General features: G+C 34.3%; 1 protein-coding gene and 1 long non-coding RNA gene across 6 annotated transcripts in view; one reads left to right on the top strand and one right to left on the bottom strand.

The window, feature by feature from the left end:
* LOC128203505 (contactin-like) overlaps window positions 1–11,654 on the bottom strand; it is a 49,197-nt gene extending 37,543 nt beyond the window's left edge. The window contains exons 1-2 of one of the 5 annotated variants that reach the window (XM_052904941.1): window positions 10,679–10,765; window positions 8,738–8,864 (exon numbers count right to left, since the gene is read on the bottom strand). In XM_052904941.1, coding sequence (XP_052760901.1) covers window positions 8,738–8,864; window positions 10,679–10,708 — 157 coding nt within the window. In that variant the 5' untranslated portion in view covers window positions 10,709–10,765. The other 4 variants (XM_052904947.1, XM_052904944.1, XM_052904942.1 and 1 more) reach the window with 4 other exon arrangements.
* A 2,682-nt stretch (window positions 11,655–14,336) lies between these two features.
* On the top strand, window positions 14,337–16,567 carry LOC128245589 (uncharacterized). Its single transcript, XR_008263188.1, has 3 exons — window positions 14,337–14,425; window positions 15,075–15,145; window positions 15,803–16,567. It is a non-coding gene; the product is annotated as an uncharacterized LOC128245589 (long non-coding RNA).
* Window positions 16,568–20,281: the final 3,714 nt, after the last annotated feature.

The following is a 20,281-nucleotide window of genomic DNA, read 5'->3' as shown; positions in this document are numbered from 1 at the left end:
ACACAACTTGGAGAAATGTTATTATGCATAATAAATATAAAAAAAAGCGCAGATGTATATATATGTTGGAATAATACTATTTAAGACAGTGACTCAAAGCGACTTAACCAAATTATAAGTAAACATAGGACAACAATATCACTAATTGACATTCGATAAATTCTGCTGTACATGTACTTTGTCGATCAATTTAATGCGACGGCCATGGACAGAAAGGTATACAAAAGAAAATGTGCATATGGACTGGGTGTGCAAAATTCCAATAGGAATCGGAAAATAAGTATCAGGTCATGGATCATATTGAGCACATGTTTAAAGTGTCTCAAATAATATGATTCAAGTGAGCTATGGAGGTCTTCAACTGGACAGTAGACTGGACCATTATTAACTGTATACAAAAGAACAATATACTAATCGGAATTAAAAAGGAAACACAGATGGTAAATTGTAAACAACCCATTTTAAGGTAACATCTTTAACCCGAACACATAGAATAGAAATTGAAACCTCTGCAACCTTTATTGAACTTATGACACATTTGCGTCTCAATCTATATATATATATATATATATATATATATATATATATATATATATATATATATATATATATATATATATATATATATATATATATATATACGTAAAATCAAATCAAATGGAAATATTATTTTATGGGAAGAAGGCTTATATTAAAAAAAATACATTTTCTTTTCATGGTAAAAAATAAACTAAGGGACAATTCTGAGTTACGTCTTACGTTTCCATTCAGTATTTAAATTTGAATGCCTATAGTGAAATCATATATTTTTGGCATTTTTTCAACTTTTGAATGGATCACTGTTCACTTATGTGATATACATGTATAAATAGAGAGGAAAGGTGCGGGCATCCAACACTATCCTTAACTTACCGTAGGAGAATATCTGCGCCAAAATTCCATTAAAACAAAAACATACTCCAACAAATATTACAAACACAGCTCTAAATTTCATCTCAAAAAAGAGAACTCCAAAAAGCAGGCACACACAAACTACTATTATACTAATACGGTTTGTCGATAAATGAAATTCCTTCTACAATTGCTTTATAATCCAACATTAGTTTAATGCTTTACACTAACAGATGACCAATATCCATTATGTTCGTTGACTAGAGAACGATCGTGTATATGCTTCGCTGATTTCAAATCCTAATGACCAGTGACCCGGCCAATACCATATTTAATTTTAAAGTGATGGTTGCAACCTCTGTATTTAATGGATACAGGGCAAAATAAACTATATTATTCTAAATAATTTAAATTATGCACGATCGACTTTATGTAAATAAAAATTTCAATATTTTCAGAGTATATTAAACCTACTATGTATTCATTTACAGAATTTTATAAACTCTGAATATAATGAATGTTTAAGAATCTTAGCTTTATATTGTAAACTTGCCTTTAAATAGCGATATAACAATTTGAATAATAATGCTTAACTGTATTTATTTTTGACATGTGTTCAACTATTTTCATTATGTTTATTGCACTCTAGCACTCTGCCATGTATCAATGTTGTTATAACAAGGAAGAACTATATATGTTCAAGCACGGACCTATAAAATAAATAAAAACTATAAATGGTTTATAGGTCTGTGGTTCAATTTTGCAAGTTACCAAGATTTCAAGATTTATTTAGATCATGGGTTATTACAACCATGTGATCAGAACAATAACACTTTAACAAACAATTAATTAAACATATATATATATAAACAAAGTAGACATATATTACATACAGTTTCCTATAATAGGAAATACTAAGACAAATAAGTCGTATTGTTTTACCAAAAATGTTATGTTCTGTTTAACCGGTTTTCATTGGCATATTCAGTGTAATATGTGTTTTATGCAATATGATATTATCAATTAAACAAGAAGCTGACCATTGGGACTAACCACGGAAGCATATTTGGCTTTAAGCGGGTTGAGCATTGATATCTCTGTACAAGTCCCCTCTATTTAATTATTATAATATTTTATTAAAAATACATTGATGTTTAACATTGGAATTTCCTTGGATTTTTCAGTTACATTAAAGATAATTTTCATACTGAGCACTAATATTCAAGTATTTATTACCAAATTTATGACCAATGAGTGAATAAATTAAAAAAAAACCAAATGTTTAAAAACATTATAAATGATGGTCCGTAAGTTTCTGAAGATGGTCCGTAATGTCCCTAAATCTGGGCCGTAGTGTCCCTAAATCTGGTCCGTAATGTCTGGTCCGTAATGTCCATGGGCATGGTCCGTAGTGTCCGTGACCCTTTAATATTACTGATTCAACGCTTTTTGCGTACATTTATTGTATGGCACTTCGGAATTCGCTTTCAATGTGTCCGAATGGATGAACAATAATGTGAATTTTGGATGCCCGTTGAAGCGTTAAAAATACATAGGTAGCTTGTTTAAACATGTATAGAGATAAGGTGCAGAATCCAACAATATTCTTGACGTACCGTACGAGAATAGCTGCGCCGTAATTCCATGAATACATGACCAAATGCCTACGAGTGTTACTAAAACAACACTTGATTCCATTTCAAAACATGAGCTGATCCCACAACTAGCTAGCCCCCAAAACGAGTATGTGAACGTATAGTACAGTCCGTCTCTCTGTCTACAAGTCTTATGCAACAATAGCACAATGAATTCTTCACACTGACCAGAATAGTCTCCTATTGTGGCGAGCGATTATCGATCAATAACATTCCTGCTACAAATCGTTATACAACAATAGTTAAATGCACTACCACCAATCAACACTGTCCAGTAGATGGCTATTGTGACCAGCGAGGTCAACGAACAGTTTGTCGATCAAAAAGTATTTATCTTAAATTCGTTGTAACAAAACAAAAGTCAAGTCTTATACACCAATCAACAGTGAGCAGTAGTTGGTCATTGTGACCAGCAAGGTTATCTCGATCAACACTATTTCTCTATAATTCTTTAAGATAAACAATAAACTTTTTCACACCAATCAATATTGACATGTGAAACCATACTTAGAACACTTTCATGATAAATCTGGCCGGAGGCAATTGGCAGATTTATTTTTATACATGCATTCCGTACAGAAAACATGCCCTCTAAAAAGCGACAATTATTTTAATCGAGGCTGAACCAGGGGCGAGACCAGGATTTGACGTTTGAGGGGGCGTAACTTCCTCCCTCATAACATAATTTTATTTGGCTTAAATTGTTGGCAGTGGGGTTTGGTGGTATTATCCATAGATACTTTGAACAGTTTCTGTCCGAAATTTAATTCTTTGAAAAGGGAACACGAGCGGTAGGAAACTGGCACAACAAAAGATTGCCCGCTCCAGCTTAAGGACTTACAGTTCGGTAGATAGATATATAATTCAAAAGTCTTCTAAAGTTATTGGCCGGAAAATTCCATAGTTAGGTATTTTGTTTATAATTAAAAGGTGATAACTCTTGAATGACTCAAACGATACGGTTGGTTATCAACCTTGTCAGATATATTTTGCCCACACATATACTGCCGCAATTTGGTGATGATTGTAAGTACTAAAATCATTGATCGGACCAGACCGATTTTATGAAATTTCTATAATTATTGGGCGTTTATTCTCGAGTGACAAGAGCAATATGGTGGTTATCGAACTTGTAAAAAATGTTATGCCAATACACATTCTGGCCAAAGTGGGTGTTGCTTGGCTTCTAAAGGTAATGACAACTTACTGCACTCCACCCACCGCCTTCGGTAAAACAATAATACGTCCCGTTTTTTAATTAAAAAACAAAAACGGGCGCATGAAAACAAAGCAATGTCGATAGTGTTTGTCGTGTAAAAGGTAGTACTTGTTATACTTAAATATATTACACACCACTGAGGGACACATGGCATTATAAGGACCGACCAGGCCGCCCCTGAAGGTGTATATTTATGGACGTCGGGGACTGACTTGCCGGTCTTTATAACACCCAATGACTCGTGAGTTGTGTCATAATTCTTATATTGTACCCAAAATTTTATACTGCCATTCGCTTTTGGTGTGTTGTATAATGGAACCTGGCAGTGTTTGCTAATCACCAGCTTTCGCCGTCGCAATAATCGCAAAGGTGCAATAAACAGCTTTATGTTAGGTGTAAAATTAGAATATATATGTTTCCTTTTTTAATATATTATAGCTTCGCATCTCAGCATACACGTAAAGAGCCTATCATATACTACCGATGTACCGCACCTGGACTAATTCGGAACACACATTTAACAACGGCGAGACAACGACGTCCGGAGCTCCGTGGATAAAGCACTTGAAAATTAAAAACTGGCCGTGGCGAGGCCGATGTTGTACCGGCGTAAGAGCCAATGTACTACCGAAATACCACTTTTCTATCACCGATATTATACCCAGGCGCCGCTGTTGTTCTGCCGATGTGCTACCGCTGATCGGGGCTATATCGGAGTCATACCGATGTGCTACCGTTGATCGGGGCTATATCGGAGTCATACCGATGCGCTACCGCTGATCGGGGCTATATCGGAGTCATACCGATGCGCTACCGCTGATCGGGGCTATATCGGAGTCATACCGATGCGCTACCGTTGTACTAGCGATATAGGGTGCTATCACATCGCTAAGAACAGCAGTACACCGTTAGTACATCGAAACACTACAGTATCATGGAGAGCCCCTGACCCATTTCGTGGCGCAACCGGTGCTCTACCGACATTAACGAAGCCAAACTGGAGTACTGACGTTGTGCCGCCGTTGTAGTCCCGTTGCCCACTCTGACAGCGCAAAGGCAGAAGACTTCCGACATGAAGAAATACGTACCGTCTGAGGACGATTCTACTTTTTCGCCAATGTTCTGACGATGCTTTACCGTTGTTAACGATGTGATACCATTGCGCTGCAGTACTTATACCATCCTCGGCAACCCAGCGTATCATGCCGAGGATTTTCTGAAACCGACCCCCGAATATCGCCAAAATGTGTGCCCCGGTATAGCTCCGGCAAGCCAAATCGGTTAGATGTGACTGGCCTTTACGCTCCAGTTTCCCCGTACAATCTCTACATGTAATTGTTATGCTATAGGCATTATTTGAATTTAGTTTAAATTAAAACTAGAAGGAAGATCAAGTCATCATATTACTAGTCTGTTCTGTTCTGTTTTTTTTTCTGATTACCAAATACTACTTCTTGGTATCAAAGCTACGGGGGTATTATAAAACGACACAACTGTATGCGATAGAACAACATTTTTGTTCTATATAAATCATCAATATGCCAAACATTTGACCCGGGTAAATTGCCCTAGGGGGAATACACGGAGGCAAGTTTGAAATCACAATTGAAAACAAAATAATCATAGATATTTAGAATTAAAAGCCATCAATTTATATATTAGAAAAACACACACACATCTTATATAGCGTTAATATACGCAACATTTACCGCTAGGGTATTATTATTATTATTATTATTCACTTGTAAGGCGAGTGAAATGGATATTATGAGTAACTATGTTAATAGGATGTATTGAAAGGACATTTAAAACAACATAGTTATGATACAAGTATACGTACTACTACGTGATATTATGTTGCGGTAAACTCGGTATAATAATAAGAAATCAGATATTGTTAGAATGTAAGGATACAATTTAACTATACGAATTAAAGTTTCAGGAGTTCATGCTAAGAAAAGGAAAGTATGTATTTATATTTTATAGGATATAGGATTGCGAAAGCGTTAAATTATATGTGATTTTTTTATTTATCAGCATAACATTGGGTAAGAGCATCTAGTTACTTTATTCACAAAGTTGTAACAAGAGCCGTCTACCAACTCATAATTATTTTATGAAAACTTTCACTGCTAAGCATGCATTATGTATTATATTTTATAATCTGTGACGGTAATGGAATATGTACCCGGAGTAGATGCTTAACTTTACAATTATGAAAAAAAATATATCTATCCTTGTTCATATTTCTCTCAATGTTCATATAAATATGTTGTAAACATGATAACTAGAGAATAACTAGACCATACATAAAAATTAAACATTTATCACTATTGAAATAACATCAAATGTATTCCCATGAACATTCCATTGATAAAAATCCGAGCATTAAATATGGTCGAGACAGACTCATAGGGTGGCACATAGGTGACATCCGCAACACTTAATTTATATTGTGGCCACGGCTTAGTAACTTGAGGCCAAAACTTAGTAACTTGAGGCCACAACTAAGTAACTTGGGGCCACAACTTATTAAACATGGCCTCAACTTAGTAACTTGTGGCCACAACTAAGTAACTTGGGGCCACAACTTATTAAACATGGCCTCAACTTGGTAACTTGAGGCTACAACTTATTAAACATGGCCTCAACTTGGTAACTTGGGGCCACAACTTATTAAACATGGCCTCAACTTAGTAACTTGTGGCCACAACTTATTAAACATGGCCTCAACTTAGTAACTTGAGGCCACAACTTATTAAACATGGCCTCAACTTAGTAACTTGAGGCCACAACTAAGTAACTTGGGGCCACAACTTATTAAACATGGCCTCAACTTAGTAACTTGTGGCCACAACTTATTAAACATGGCCTCAACTTAGTAACTTGTGGCCACAACTAAGTAACTTGGGGCCACAACTTATTAAACATGGCCTCAACTTAGTAACTTGAGGCCACAACTTAATAATCATGGCCTCAACTTGGTAACTTGGGGCCACAACTTATTAAACATGGCCTCAACTTGGTAACTTGGGGCCACAACTTATTAAACATGGCCTCAACTAAGTAACTTGGGGCCACAACTTATTAAACATGGCCTCAACTTAGTAACTTGAGGCCACAACTAAGTAACTTGGGGCCACAACTTATTAAATCATGGCCTCAACTTGGTAACTTGAGGCTACAACTTAATAAATTGTGGCCACGGCTTAGTAACTTGAGGCCACAACTTAGTAACTTGAGGCCAAAACTTAGTAACTTAAGGCCACAACTTATTAAATCATGGCATCAACTTAGTAAATTGTGGCCACAACTAAGTTTAGCCAATCAAAACAGCTGTTTCATCTTTGACTCTTTACGATTTTTACCGGTAATAGTACGTACGGTACTACGGATACCCACATTCGGAGCTCCTCAGCAATTATTATCGAAAACAACCTCGGATGTATACCGGCGCATCAGTAGAAGTAGTTCGTAAAAAATGAATTATATCATAAATGTAGTAATTAAGCTTGTCTTTGTTGATCTGTTGAAGTTTTAATTGATTGCCATTGAAGTGTATTATTGAAAAAATAATTAAGATTCCTAAGAGTGAAGTCATTAAGATTAACCGCTAAATTAAATTACTACGCGATCTACTTGCAGCGGACTTAAAATTCTTAAAACCCGATTTCTGACATTGTAAACCGTCCATATACATCCAAGGTTGATTTCGTTGTTTTCGGCTTTATTAATTTAGTCGTTGTTGTAGCAGTAGGAAGAAGAAAAAGGATGGGACGCTGTCATGGTGACGAGTCATGGTTTTAGACATGGATGATTAACTCAATACTTATGTGAAAAACTAACGCTCAATCCATTCGCCAAGCATCGTCTTCGTATAATTCTGTAACCATGAGTACACATAGAATGCTCGATCACGCTGTCAACAAAGCAACACACATAGCGTCACTATACTCTCTTCGTCTAAACATCAAAAATCTCAGTACTCTGTGCAAATGACTTATTTGAATTCTATGACTCTTTCTCAAAACGGTTATAATATTAGCATAAGAAAGGTCTTCCTGAAAGTGATCTGATCTAATACTATCCCTGTCTTCGTCCATATTATTCACTTTTGCTGCGTACAAATGGCGTTTTAGTACCAGGGGTGCTAACTGTGTTATCACAATAAAGCGGCAAAGATAAAACGACTGTTTCGATTAAATAAACTATGTTGTGGCCACAAGTTACTAAAGTCGTGGCCACAATTTACTAATGTCGTGGCCACAATTTACTTAAGTCGTGGCCACAATTTACTAATGTCGTGGCCACAATTTACTAATGTCGTGGCCACAAGTTACTAATGTCGTGGCCACAATTTGCATTTAGACGAACGCAACTAAACGAATGGAGTTAGAAGGGAACCAGTAAATATTGGTATCCTGCGACAGCAATATTAGATGGGAATGGAAACCAAAGACTGGTACCCTTCTTATCCACGGGAGAGCACTCTCGCGACTTTTGCAATGGTAGCAGTCAAAAGTTTTCGTGCAGGAGCTGTCAAAATTATATCTAGAAGAGGTAATGTCTGACATTATCTGGACCTAAAAATGTAATACTGCTAGATATTATTTTCTGCTGATTATTTTTTCCTGGATGTTTTTATTCGGTACTGAGTTAGACACATATCCGAATTTTAATCTGCGTTTCGGCCTGAAATTGAAATGTGTTGTCTGCGAGCGGTGAGCTTTTGACCAATTTTCGATGGATAGCATGCATGTTTTGAAATTTCTGAGGCCATCAAACAAAATCCAAGTAAGAGCATAGTGCTATCAATCGCAAGAAAATATGTACGCCTTGCTGTCATCTATAGAAATCTATGCATGTGTTTTATTTACTCAAAATTTCAATTTCTTTGCATTCACTGGCTTCAGGACAGCCAAAGAATGTATACTAGGAATCTGTTATGACTGTTATGATGAGAATGACGTACGTCGTTGTTCGGGCGGGCGGCCGGGCGGCCGGGCGGCGTCAAACTCATTTATGAAACTGAATACGTTTGTAGGAAGAGTATATGGAGACCTCTCATGGGATTGCGCTTGGGGCCATGGGTACTGTTTCTAAAAAATATAATAACAATTGAAACTTGATATCTAAAGTGTGGGTATACATATAGTAACGTCTTGTCATATACCCTGTTTGATCACAATGTGTCTATTCAAACTAAATATAATCAACTTTTTGTTTTATTTTCATTTACAGTTACATTTACCAAAATCCAAAGGGACGTAAACGCAATCCTATGAAAGGTCCCAATTAACTATTCATGAATACCAATTTTGGTCACATGAAACCCTTTCTTTGGGGTGTGTTTGGGGTGCCTTTGGTCATGGTAAAGGTCACTGTTACTAAAAACAGGAAACTTTAAGGTGAAACTAAATATATTTAGTTTGGGTTGACATATTGTGATCAAACTTACTATATAGGACAGGGCTTTTTTTAAAGTACCCAAGGGTCCGGACCCATTCCCAAAGCAAAATATAAGATATTTTTCCCAATCTTTAGAAAAAATCCCAATCAAAAAAAAATTGTTTTTTTTTTGAGATTTTTTTTTTTTTGAGATTTTTTTTAACCTGTACTGGTTCATTTTCAACATCCTAATCGATAATGAAGTTTTTTTGGTAATTGAACTCAGAAATCATTGATTTTTTTTATCAAATTCAGAGATCTGAAACATGAGATATTATCTGTCATGATTTATTGCAATAGACATTTACACCCCAAGAATTGATATTTCAGCCATTGTGGGTCTTTTAAAGGGAAAATAAACTAATATTAAATCATTTCCTAATTCGCAGGAGACTAGACAGCTTTTTCTTTTAACTGTAAAATTTCCCAATTTCGGCATTTTCTCGACGCAAAATTTCCCAAAATGTCTAGGGTCTTTTTCCCAAAATGGGCAGAAAAAGCACTGTAGGAAGAGTCTATTGTGATCTTTCATTGGATTGCGTTTGGGATACCCAGGGTCAAAGTCATTGCTACAAAAGTAAAAAAGAACGGTTGAAACTGAATATGATTAGTTTATGTAAACAAATTGTGACAAAACTTGGTTTATAGGAAGTGTACATAGATACATTTGGAGCTACTAGGGTCAAGGTCAATGTCACTTTTACTTAAAATAGAAACGCAGTTGAACATGAAAATCTTTAGTTACAGATCATCTAATTTAATTGAACATTGTAACTGTCCAAAAAATAGAAACAAGTTTTATACTGAATCATATTTTGAGGAAAATATATCCCTACCAAGCTAGGTTATATTGTTGTATTGACCTAAAAGTGGATTTATCTGGCTCACAAGCAAATATATTATTATATTATTAAATATATTGTGTATGTATTTCCCTATGTATATGTGCCCTTGCCATATAGATGGTTTACGAACAAATCAGGTTTGTTATAATTCTCATAACACCGGTTAAAGTTATTCTGCCAATCTTGTCTTATTCACGCGAATTTTAAAAGGTTTTGTGATTTTCAAAAGAGGTTTTACCCATTTGTTAAAATACGCCACATAATATCGACTACAATACTTATCGAACGGAATATCATATAGCTATTTTTATAATTTAATAGTCCACCATCTGTGGCCTTAAGTATATTAAAACATAAACATATACCAACAAATGTTACTAACACAACACAAAAAATCATCTTAAATCAATATCCATTATGTTCGTTGACCAGCGAATGACCGATTTGCTTCGTGAATTTCAAGTAGGAATGGCCAATAGCAAGCCATTGTGGCTTGCGAGGGTATGGCATTCTCTGATCTTTCTAATGACGTAATGTCTCGTTATATAATACTTAACTGCTTTAAATGTCTAAAAATGGGGAGGAGGTGCGGAAATCCGCAGACATTAACATTGTCTTACCGTAGAAGAATATCTGCGCCGTAATTCCATTAAAACAAAAGCATACTCCAACAAATATCACAAACATAACACTAAAAATACTCTTAAACATGATACGTCTACAACACGAGCACACGCTTACTTCTGCATGTCGATCAATAAAATTCGTAATACAATTCCTTATACTATACAGAAAATACAAAATACAAACACCGTTCCTTCACCTATGCTTCGTGAATTCGAATTTAAATGGCCACTAGCTGGACGGGTAACATGTTGAGCTTGAAGCGGACAAAGCCATGATCGCGTTTAAATTAGGTACTGATTTATCAGTAACAAATAAACTTAAGGACAATTCTGAGTTACGCCTTTTGTATCCTGTGTACGGTTATGTTAATTGGATGCCAGGTACTCTTCTTTTTTATATTTTTAGAACTATTTAAAAATTATTAATTTGGATGCCAGGTACTCTTCTTTTTTATATTTTTAGATTTATTTAAAAATTATTAATTTTGATGCCAGGTGAACTCATTTTTTTATATTCTTTAGAACTATTGAATGAATCACTGTCTCCTTCAATAGTACAAAACAGCTAAACAATGTCTATACGTGGAGTAAAGGTGCTGAGATCAAACATTATCATTGTCTTACCGTATGAGAATACCTGCCCCGTAATTCCATAAATACGAAAACATATTCCAACAAATATCACAGACACAACACACAAGTTCATCTTAAAGACCAGTAGTCGGCCATTGTGACTAGTGAGTGAAACACGTATGGCTTATAGCTTGTATAGCCATGATAGCGTCGTAAAATTCTACTCTATTTAATCTATAATAATGATCCATCTGATGTCAATACTTGTACTATATTATAAATAAACTAACCGCATTTCCGAGTTATGCTTCAATAGCGACAGACTTCGCTTGTACCGCTTCAATCTGGTTGAAGAGGAGTGTTTTTGTTTTGCAATAAGTTTTAAAAATATTTGGGAAGTAGAGTCACGCATTTATTTCACGATATTTGATACTCTGTGTGGTTTACAGGTATGCATTGGTATGCGTCACACTATAATAGATAGATTGGGTGGATGTATATTTAACTAGCAGAACCTATTATCGGTTTTGTCTCATTGCCTTACAGGGTGATATATGTTTATGAAACGGATACTTACATAACATTTATCGACCAAAGATATTAAAGAAATGTTGAGTGTTATTGGTCTAGCGAATACGTTTGAATATAAACTAGTTGTTAATTTCCCACAGGCTAAGGACTCTGCAAATGTCTGTAATCACGAAATTCAACATGAGCAACAATTTAGGACATATAGACAGATCAAAAGTTCTTTTAATGCAGGGAATCACTTACTATTAACTTAAAAATGAATAAACAATCACTGCCGGGTCCATTAAGAATGGGTATCTTACCACTAATGGTCGAAACTGGACGTTGTATTGGAGAACAACTAGATCAGAGAATATGCAGATTATGTGAACTAGGTTAATTTGAAGACGAAACCCATTTCCTATCAGAATGCGATATATATATAATGATCTGCGGTTATTGTTCTTTGGTGAAATACAACCTGAAATTGTCGACCAAGATTAAACACCCTCATGTCCTCGAAGATTATCTAAATTTTGAGCAGACGAACTATCATATATTCGTAGTATCAAATTTGTTAACTTTAAATGAGTTGTACAGACTAGGCTTATTCCTAACAATACGATTAAAACATAAAACATAACCCAAATTGTTTTTATTCATTTTAAGAAGTTATTAGTAACAGTAGAAAATAAGACATATGAAAAAAAACCTAGTTAAAATAATTAATACTTAATATCTCACATAGCCGTACCCATTGTGCTTTATATATTATGTAAGCTAATGCTGTCCCTATGTGTCCCCTATGCTTTTGTGAAATAAAAGTTGAAAGTTGAAAGGTTGTATTAGCTATTATGTCATTGTGACTTTATAACTTTTACGAACTATTCTTAGCTTCGGTGACTTATAGACCCATAGGGTCGGGTGCAACTTTTGTGAATATGCTGTAATTTGTGTTACTGCACATGTAACACTTATAAACTACTTACTTACTTAACACTCTGTTTTAAAATATATTGTCAACAGCTGACAATGCCTTACATATCAAATGTTAACTTTTGTGTCATGCAGGGTGTCCATTATTAATAATAGTTTATTATTCATTTTCATTTAACATGCTTGCTTCTTTGTATTTTTTTGCCAACACAGTCAATGGATTGTATAATGTTTTTTTTGTGTATTTGTGTAGATAGTATGTTTACTTTAAACGCCTTTTCTTAGCCATAGAAAAAGACGGTAGCTTCGAATCATTTTTATTAATTCTGTCCTGTTAAATAACAAACTTCAAACTTTATTGACAAATTTATCTAACAATGCTTGCAAGCTATTGGGGTCCGTACTGAAAAGAGCAATATCATCTGCAAACAGCAACATATATACAGACAACAATTCTATATCTTTAGCGGTTAAGTTTTCAAAATCAATCGACTCACTAATATCATTGATAAATAAAATAAATAATAATGGAGAAAGTGGTTCCCCTTGTTTTACACCAAGAGAAACATAAAAAAAATCAGATATTTTCATATTTCTACAGTTGCGTACACACGATTTGACATTCATATATATTGATTTGATCATTCTTAACATTTTGCAACTCACACCAGATTTTAATAGTTTTATCCATAAAGCCTCGTGATTAACTGTATCAAACGCCTTTTCATAATCAATGAAGGCACAATACAATTTTGATTTATTCATTAAAACCTTCTGAATAATACTATGCAATATAAATATACAATCTGAAGTGCTGTGGTTATCTCTAAATCCGAATTGTGTGTCATTAAAAATATTTCCATTTCCACACCAATCATTTATTCTATTACGTAGAGTAAGAGAAAATATTTTAGCCATTATATTGACAAGAGTGATACCACGATAGTTGGAGGGATCGGTTCTATCTCCTTTCTTAAAGATTGGAACAATTATGCCCTTTGTCCAAGACTCAGGGTATTCGCCCGTATAATAAATATGGTTAAATAATTGAACTAAATATGGTGCAATAAAATTTTTGCTATCAATAAAAAAATCAGCAACATTGTTTGTGATATCAGCACTTTTATGTCTGTTTAACATGGATATAGTTTTGCATATTTCCTCAACGGAAAACGGACAATCTAACATTTCAATATTCACTTCTTCATTTGAATAATCATCATAACAATCATGCGACCTTCTATAGATAAGTTGAACAGTATATGGAAAAAGGTGCGTAATTATTTACATTTAACATGACGGTACTACTGTTCGAATTAACCAGGCATGCTAAAGTTCATTATCAATAGTATATAAATACATTTGTACTTCTTTAAATAACCGACATGTATCAATTTCAGCTGAATTACGCTTAATCATAATTATTAATACATATCTATTACAGATTTTGTCCGCCATTGTTGTTAATGGATTGCATAAGTCCTCTCTTAGTGCACTTTAAAAACTTTAAAAGAGTGGGAATTACTCAGCCGTAGGAGCACGTATTAAAGGGTAGAACACAATCGGAACTCCTCGGCTAGTATCAAGATATGGCCTCGGATATAATACCGGTCGTAAAAAAATAGTCCATCATGGCCAACCAAGAAGAATTTGTTCAAACAACCAAGAGATATGTTAGTCCAAAGACAGAATGAGAAGCGAACTTTTACCATTTATTTGTGTGTAAGTGTTATTTTTATACTTATTGTATTTTAATAAAATATAAAAATAGTTTTAAAAGAGCCCTAATGAGAAACTAATTGGAAATGTCATTAATTCTTAGTGGGTGGGGTAAAGTCTTCTTACATTTGACAGATTCTAATGTAGTAAATAACAATTTTGAAGCTCCAGTGATCAGTGGCAAAAATTAAGAAAACAAATACTCTATTTTTTTTTTTTTTTTTTTTAATAACAAATAAGTCTGAATCTGACTTTACTTAGATCGATGATAGGTTAGACTTTCTTTCTCAGTGTATTTATCTCATACATTTCATATCATTAACTTTAATTTTTATAATTAAAATTTACATTCTTTTAACCAAGGATGTATGGTTTATATGTCCGTGAGTGTTGGTAGCGAACAACTTAATGTAATGGCACAATTGAATACCTCGGCCCTGTTCACTAATATAGTTCTCTAAATAAATTAGATCTTCATTCTATTGGTTTAACAAAATGAGTTTGAACGCATAAACCAGCACACATTTCTTTCAAGACTAAATTCTTTGATATCCACCAGTGGTGGTGATGCAGAAACATTGAAAAATGCTGACATTTTTACTGTGCCAATGAAATGCAAACATTTAAATTTTAATCTTATTGTCATTTTCAGAGAAGAGTATGGTACCAGGGGTGCAGCTGACTCTTATTCCCGGCTTGTTCTAATGAAAAAAGGCAGATGAGGTAATGGTTGTGCTATTTTCGAAATTCGGACAATAATATAACAGTCAAGTATCCTATTGGTTAAAAGCCCAAAAGTACCTGCATGTTTGTACAATTAACCAACAAGGATTGACAGTATTAAAATATCAACATTGTAGATGAATTTAAACATGATAACAATTTCATTTCATATTTTTTAATTAACCAGTAGTCCAGAGCTAAAAGCTGCTCTCTCACAGATTGACAGTTCTTCTTGGTCATTCTTCAAAAGCCCAAAGGAGTAATTAAATTAAATTTACACATATAATTAATTATATGGCTTAAAACAATAGCAAAAACATATTTTCCAAACAATTGAAATCTGTTCTATTATGTGTGACCTTATATGACTAGTTGGAGGAATTTTTACCAACTTGTATATGAAAGACTGTGATCTGATATTATGTCAGCAGTCTAATATCACTGGTTTCCATACATTTGCACAATAATTGCCAATTGGCTCGTTTAAAGACAAAAATAAAAAAGGTATCAGAACAGTAAAACTGTGAGGATGCAGCATTAAATTGGTGTTGCACTTAATGTTTTGTGAATACTTTTCTGTTGTTGTACAGGCTTTTAAAATAATTGATCTGAAAATATAATTCCTATTATTGTTGTATTTTCTGTTTTCTATTTCAGGCACTGGAATCCGAATGTAATAAAAAATGCCATTGTATGAGGATTGACCTGCAAAGTATGGCAATCATCTTAACACAACTGCAACGCCTTCCTTGGAAAAATGAGTGCAAGATGCAAACAAAGCGTTCAGTGGAACATCTTGTCATCTCAAATATTTGATGACTTACATACTGAAGTTGAAGATAAAAGTCATCTGTTGGTCCGTGATTATTAAATAAATCCGAACATATATTTTAAAAGGGTAAAATGGTAAAGGATTTGTATACGCTTTAAGTGGTTTTCCTATATTATGGAGGGAAGATAACTACAAAAACAGAAACAGATGGCATCGGCAGACCAAATAAAGGAGAACTATTTTGTTCAGTTCAAGACTTCAGAAAATCTGTTAATAGGGCACATCCTTGCAAATGCCATATTGTAAACTGGGCTCTTTAAAATGTGAAAAGGTGAAAGTGGTCTAGAGGATAAGCCCCAAATTCAAGTTCAAGACCTCCAAGATACTTTCTCTTGACCTCAGGAAAAGGATGTCCATACTTGTTTTTTCTTAGGCAACATACTTAAGAGTGATTTTGTAAGCTTCCAGCTTGCATAGCAATCTGATAAGGCATTACATAAGATACTAGCTGACTTGCAAACCGTTTTTCCATTGTGTTGATTTATTATTCAGTCTGTTGGAATGTTTATTAGAAGTGATGCGCATTGCTTACTGCAACCAATATTTATTTTCTTTATTAAGTTGAATTTAACGAACACATAACATGACTTGTGATTTTACAGATGCATGTTTATTTCGTTGATTGTGTGAGTTTATTTTCTCAAATGATGTAATAAAAGTTATTCTGAATGACTGTCCTTTTTTGTTTGAAGAAAATGTGTTGAGGTTTTGGCATTGCATAGTGTCATCATCATCATCATCATTGTTGTGTACAAATAAAACATTCAAAACAATGTATTAAAAACCAAACTGTCAAGCCAAGTACTCAAAGAGGCACAAGGATATTGCTAAAGAGATCGGTAATACAATTAGACAAATAAAATGTAAAGAAAGATCTATAATTCTGACACATGGTAATGCTTTAAATAGTCCTCTCATACAGTACATTTTGTAATGACGACTTAAATTTGTATGGCAACTTAAAGCCATATATGGGGATTAAGCGCCAGAAATGTTGTGAAGTCTCCCAAAAGACTCAATGCACTTAAAAGGGCTTGGCACAGAAATGAAAGTAAAAATTGGGAGCAAAACCTAATTTTTCATTAGTTTTACATTGGATTGCAAACACATGGCTCTGTTATTACTTGACTAATATTAAAAATAAAATTAAGAGACATGTTGATCCAAACTGTAATTATTATTGTTTGCATTTTATGGAGTTGGACATAAAAGAGTCATTTGGTGAAGAGTGATCTAAAGGCTAATTATTCAAAATAGATTAAGTATTATTGAAAAAAGTCTGGTATACATTGCTGAAAAGCTTAGTAACCTGGCTAAATATTTGTTTAAGGCTTTTATTTACAAAAAAAAAATCAGTTGAGTATCTTATCAGTTACTCTTTTGGTGGTGTTGTTTTTAATAAAAATGACCATTTACTCAAAGATATTGAGACTAATAATTATAGATTTAGACAAGTATAATGTGTAAGGAAACTTCTAATGAGTGGGTTTTATCCACAGCCTAGGAGGTAAAGTGAAGCATGATCTGCCTTGAACAAATACAATTTTAAGACAAGATCTGTCAACTTAGTGCACCAGTCAATTGTAACCCCCCCCCCCAGGTCCGGGGGAATACTGGGGTTAACCAGGGGAAATGGGCCGTGATTTTACCTATCAGGTGGCCCTGCAGTGCTGGTTGAATGCGGTGGTTTTATCTTCGCTTAAAATATAGAGGGGAATGGACCTTACCTAGAGTCCCTGGGGTGTGGGGGCATGCATAGATTTCAGCTGGTAAAGCTGACTTGGTGCCAAGCTCACACCCATCCTACCACAATCCACAAAAGTCTGCACAATGCAATCAATGATTTTACAGAATAGTAATATGTTGTTTTAATGGCAAGGCATGCTGTGAAAAATAACACGGCAAAGTATGACTTAAAACTTACATTTCATAGGGTATTCCTATAACTGTTGAGAAAATGTTGACATTTAGTCCATGCATGCATTTAATCCGATGTAATGATTCATGCATGCCATGAACCGTATGATCGTTTCAATGACTGTCAAGTACATTTTCTGTGTGCTCACGGTTTTTCTAGAGGAAATAGAGTGCTTCAACTATAAGAAAACATCTAAATATTCATAAAACGAACATTTTTTTAGGTTACAATAAATATTTTCTCTTAAACAAGCACATTTAATTTAACACAACCCATTTCCTTGTTGTTACAATGGGCCTTCTTTACGCGGATTGAAAACGGTGTTAATCGCCGGCAGCCGCATCGCACTTTCGTATACCCTTACTACTATTTACGAGGTCTATCTCGAAGCTTGCCGGAGATGGCCGAGTTGTTACGGTTGGGTAGAACATTGTAGTTTTCCACTCTCCAAGGCGGCAAACGGCGCGTTTGTTAATACCGATATTACCGCCACTACATTTTAATAGGTCGGGAATATTACTATTTGGGTTAATGTTATGTAGAGGTAGTGTTGTCACACTCCCACACAGCACAGTTTTGTATGGGTTAACCTGACCTGCGTTTGTAAAGCGCTTTATCAACACTTTTATAAAAATGTATCGAAAAACAAGAGTTAAATACGGTCCGTAAAAAGAAAGACAAATGGCTATAACAATTTTAAGGTCGGGTAGAAAGGACTCGAGTCGTAAAGCAGTAAAACAGACATTTCTTCATGTTTTTTTGTTGTGCATGACATTAAATGTATGCATCTAAAAGAACGAAAAGAAAGTGTTCGCATTTCAAATTTTGAGGTATTCATACAGCTAATTTTAATGCCCAATTTTTTCATAACGATTTTGATTTAAGCAGTGATATTTGCATTTAAATTCCGCGGTTTAAGCATATCGTAAAGAAAACTCTTTAGAAAAATTAAAAGTTTTAAACAGGCGCATACTTTAATTGTATACATATGCATATTCTCTGCACATGCTAATCGCATTTATTTTATTTTATAACACTACAGCTGAATATGTTAAAAGTTTTCATAAGTATAAACATTTCTTTTATATTGCTGTAAATCCTAAACTGCACACGCATGATCTGCTTACGATTGATAACATTGTGGATAAAGTACAAACTGGGAGAAATGTTGAACATTAAGAAGCGCACGTTTATTTGTTGAAATAATACTAATTTAACCCGAAGCAACTTCAGCCAAGCATGTTAACATAGGTCAACAAAAGCACTTATAAACAAACATTAGATACAATCTGCTAGACTTTGTCGATCAATTTAATGCGACGGACATAAACAGAGAAGCATACAAAATAAATTGTGCAGAATGGACAGAATGGACGGTATGTGCTAAATTCCAGGACTAAGTAAAAATGTCAAGTATTGCTACTCATATTGATGAGCAGATAATGTTTGTTTTAAATAATACAAGAAAGACCATTGATGCAAAGCATCAAAGGGCGCCATTTAATAGTGTATGCATTTGTTATATGTTGAAAAACAAGAAATGTCAAGGCCAACAAGCATATTACAATGCATCGAACCGCATCCATGAAATTCTCAAAATATTTGTAGTATTCTGCTTAACAACATAGGCTAAAGCATTGAAATTGAAGAGTTTCAAGTTGAACATTTCATTAGGGGTGTGGTACATTAATGAACACGGCATAATTAGGGTGCTTGTGCACTGTACTATTTGTCATTGCCACCTATCTATATACCAAGTTTTATTTCAATACCATGAGTATTTTGAAAGTAATGCTCTGGTCAAGAAAAAGAGGCAAAGAGCAATAATTCTGTAATTAGCTGAAATACAGCTAAAGTCATTATGCTTTACCATTGAATGATGTTTAATGAAATTCCAAAAAAAGTAGTTTTCTTGTTATGCTACGGACAGGAAAAGGAACAAAGGGTATAACTCTAGCAATTCGCTGAAATAGAGTTATTGTTCTTGTACACTGCAGTTCTAATCATTTAGGGGGAGGGGGCAAAGTCACCATGCTGGAATAAGTTTCCTGATTCTATGGGGAATTCATCATGAAGAAGTGACATGAAATAATTAATGATATTAACACAAAAATAGCATGTGTCTTATAGGACAATGGCAAATTTTTCAAATATGATAAAAATAATGCATACAAACTGAATATGTATCAGACTATGTATGAAAGAAATAATACTGTTTCTATTTTTCACAAAGGTTTTGAAATACAACAATGCACATATAAGCATAAATAGGCCAAATATGCATAAAATAATAGTAAACAATGTGTGAAAGTGATACTGAACACTTATAATAATTTCTTTGTGCATTAAATGAATATATACCAGAAAAGCAATACGAAATCAAGTC

This window comes from Mya arenaria, chromosome 9, assembly GCF_026914265.1.
Source record: "Mya arenaria isolate MELC-2E11 chromosome 9, ASM2691426v1".
NCBI classification, from domain to species: domain Eukaryota; kingdom Metazoa; phylum Mollusca; class Bivalvia; order Myida; family Myidae; genus Mya; species Mya arenaria.
This window is presented reverse-complemented; position numbering and strand designations above follow the sequence as displayed.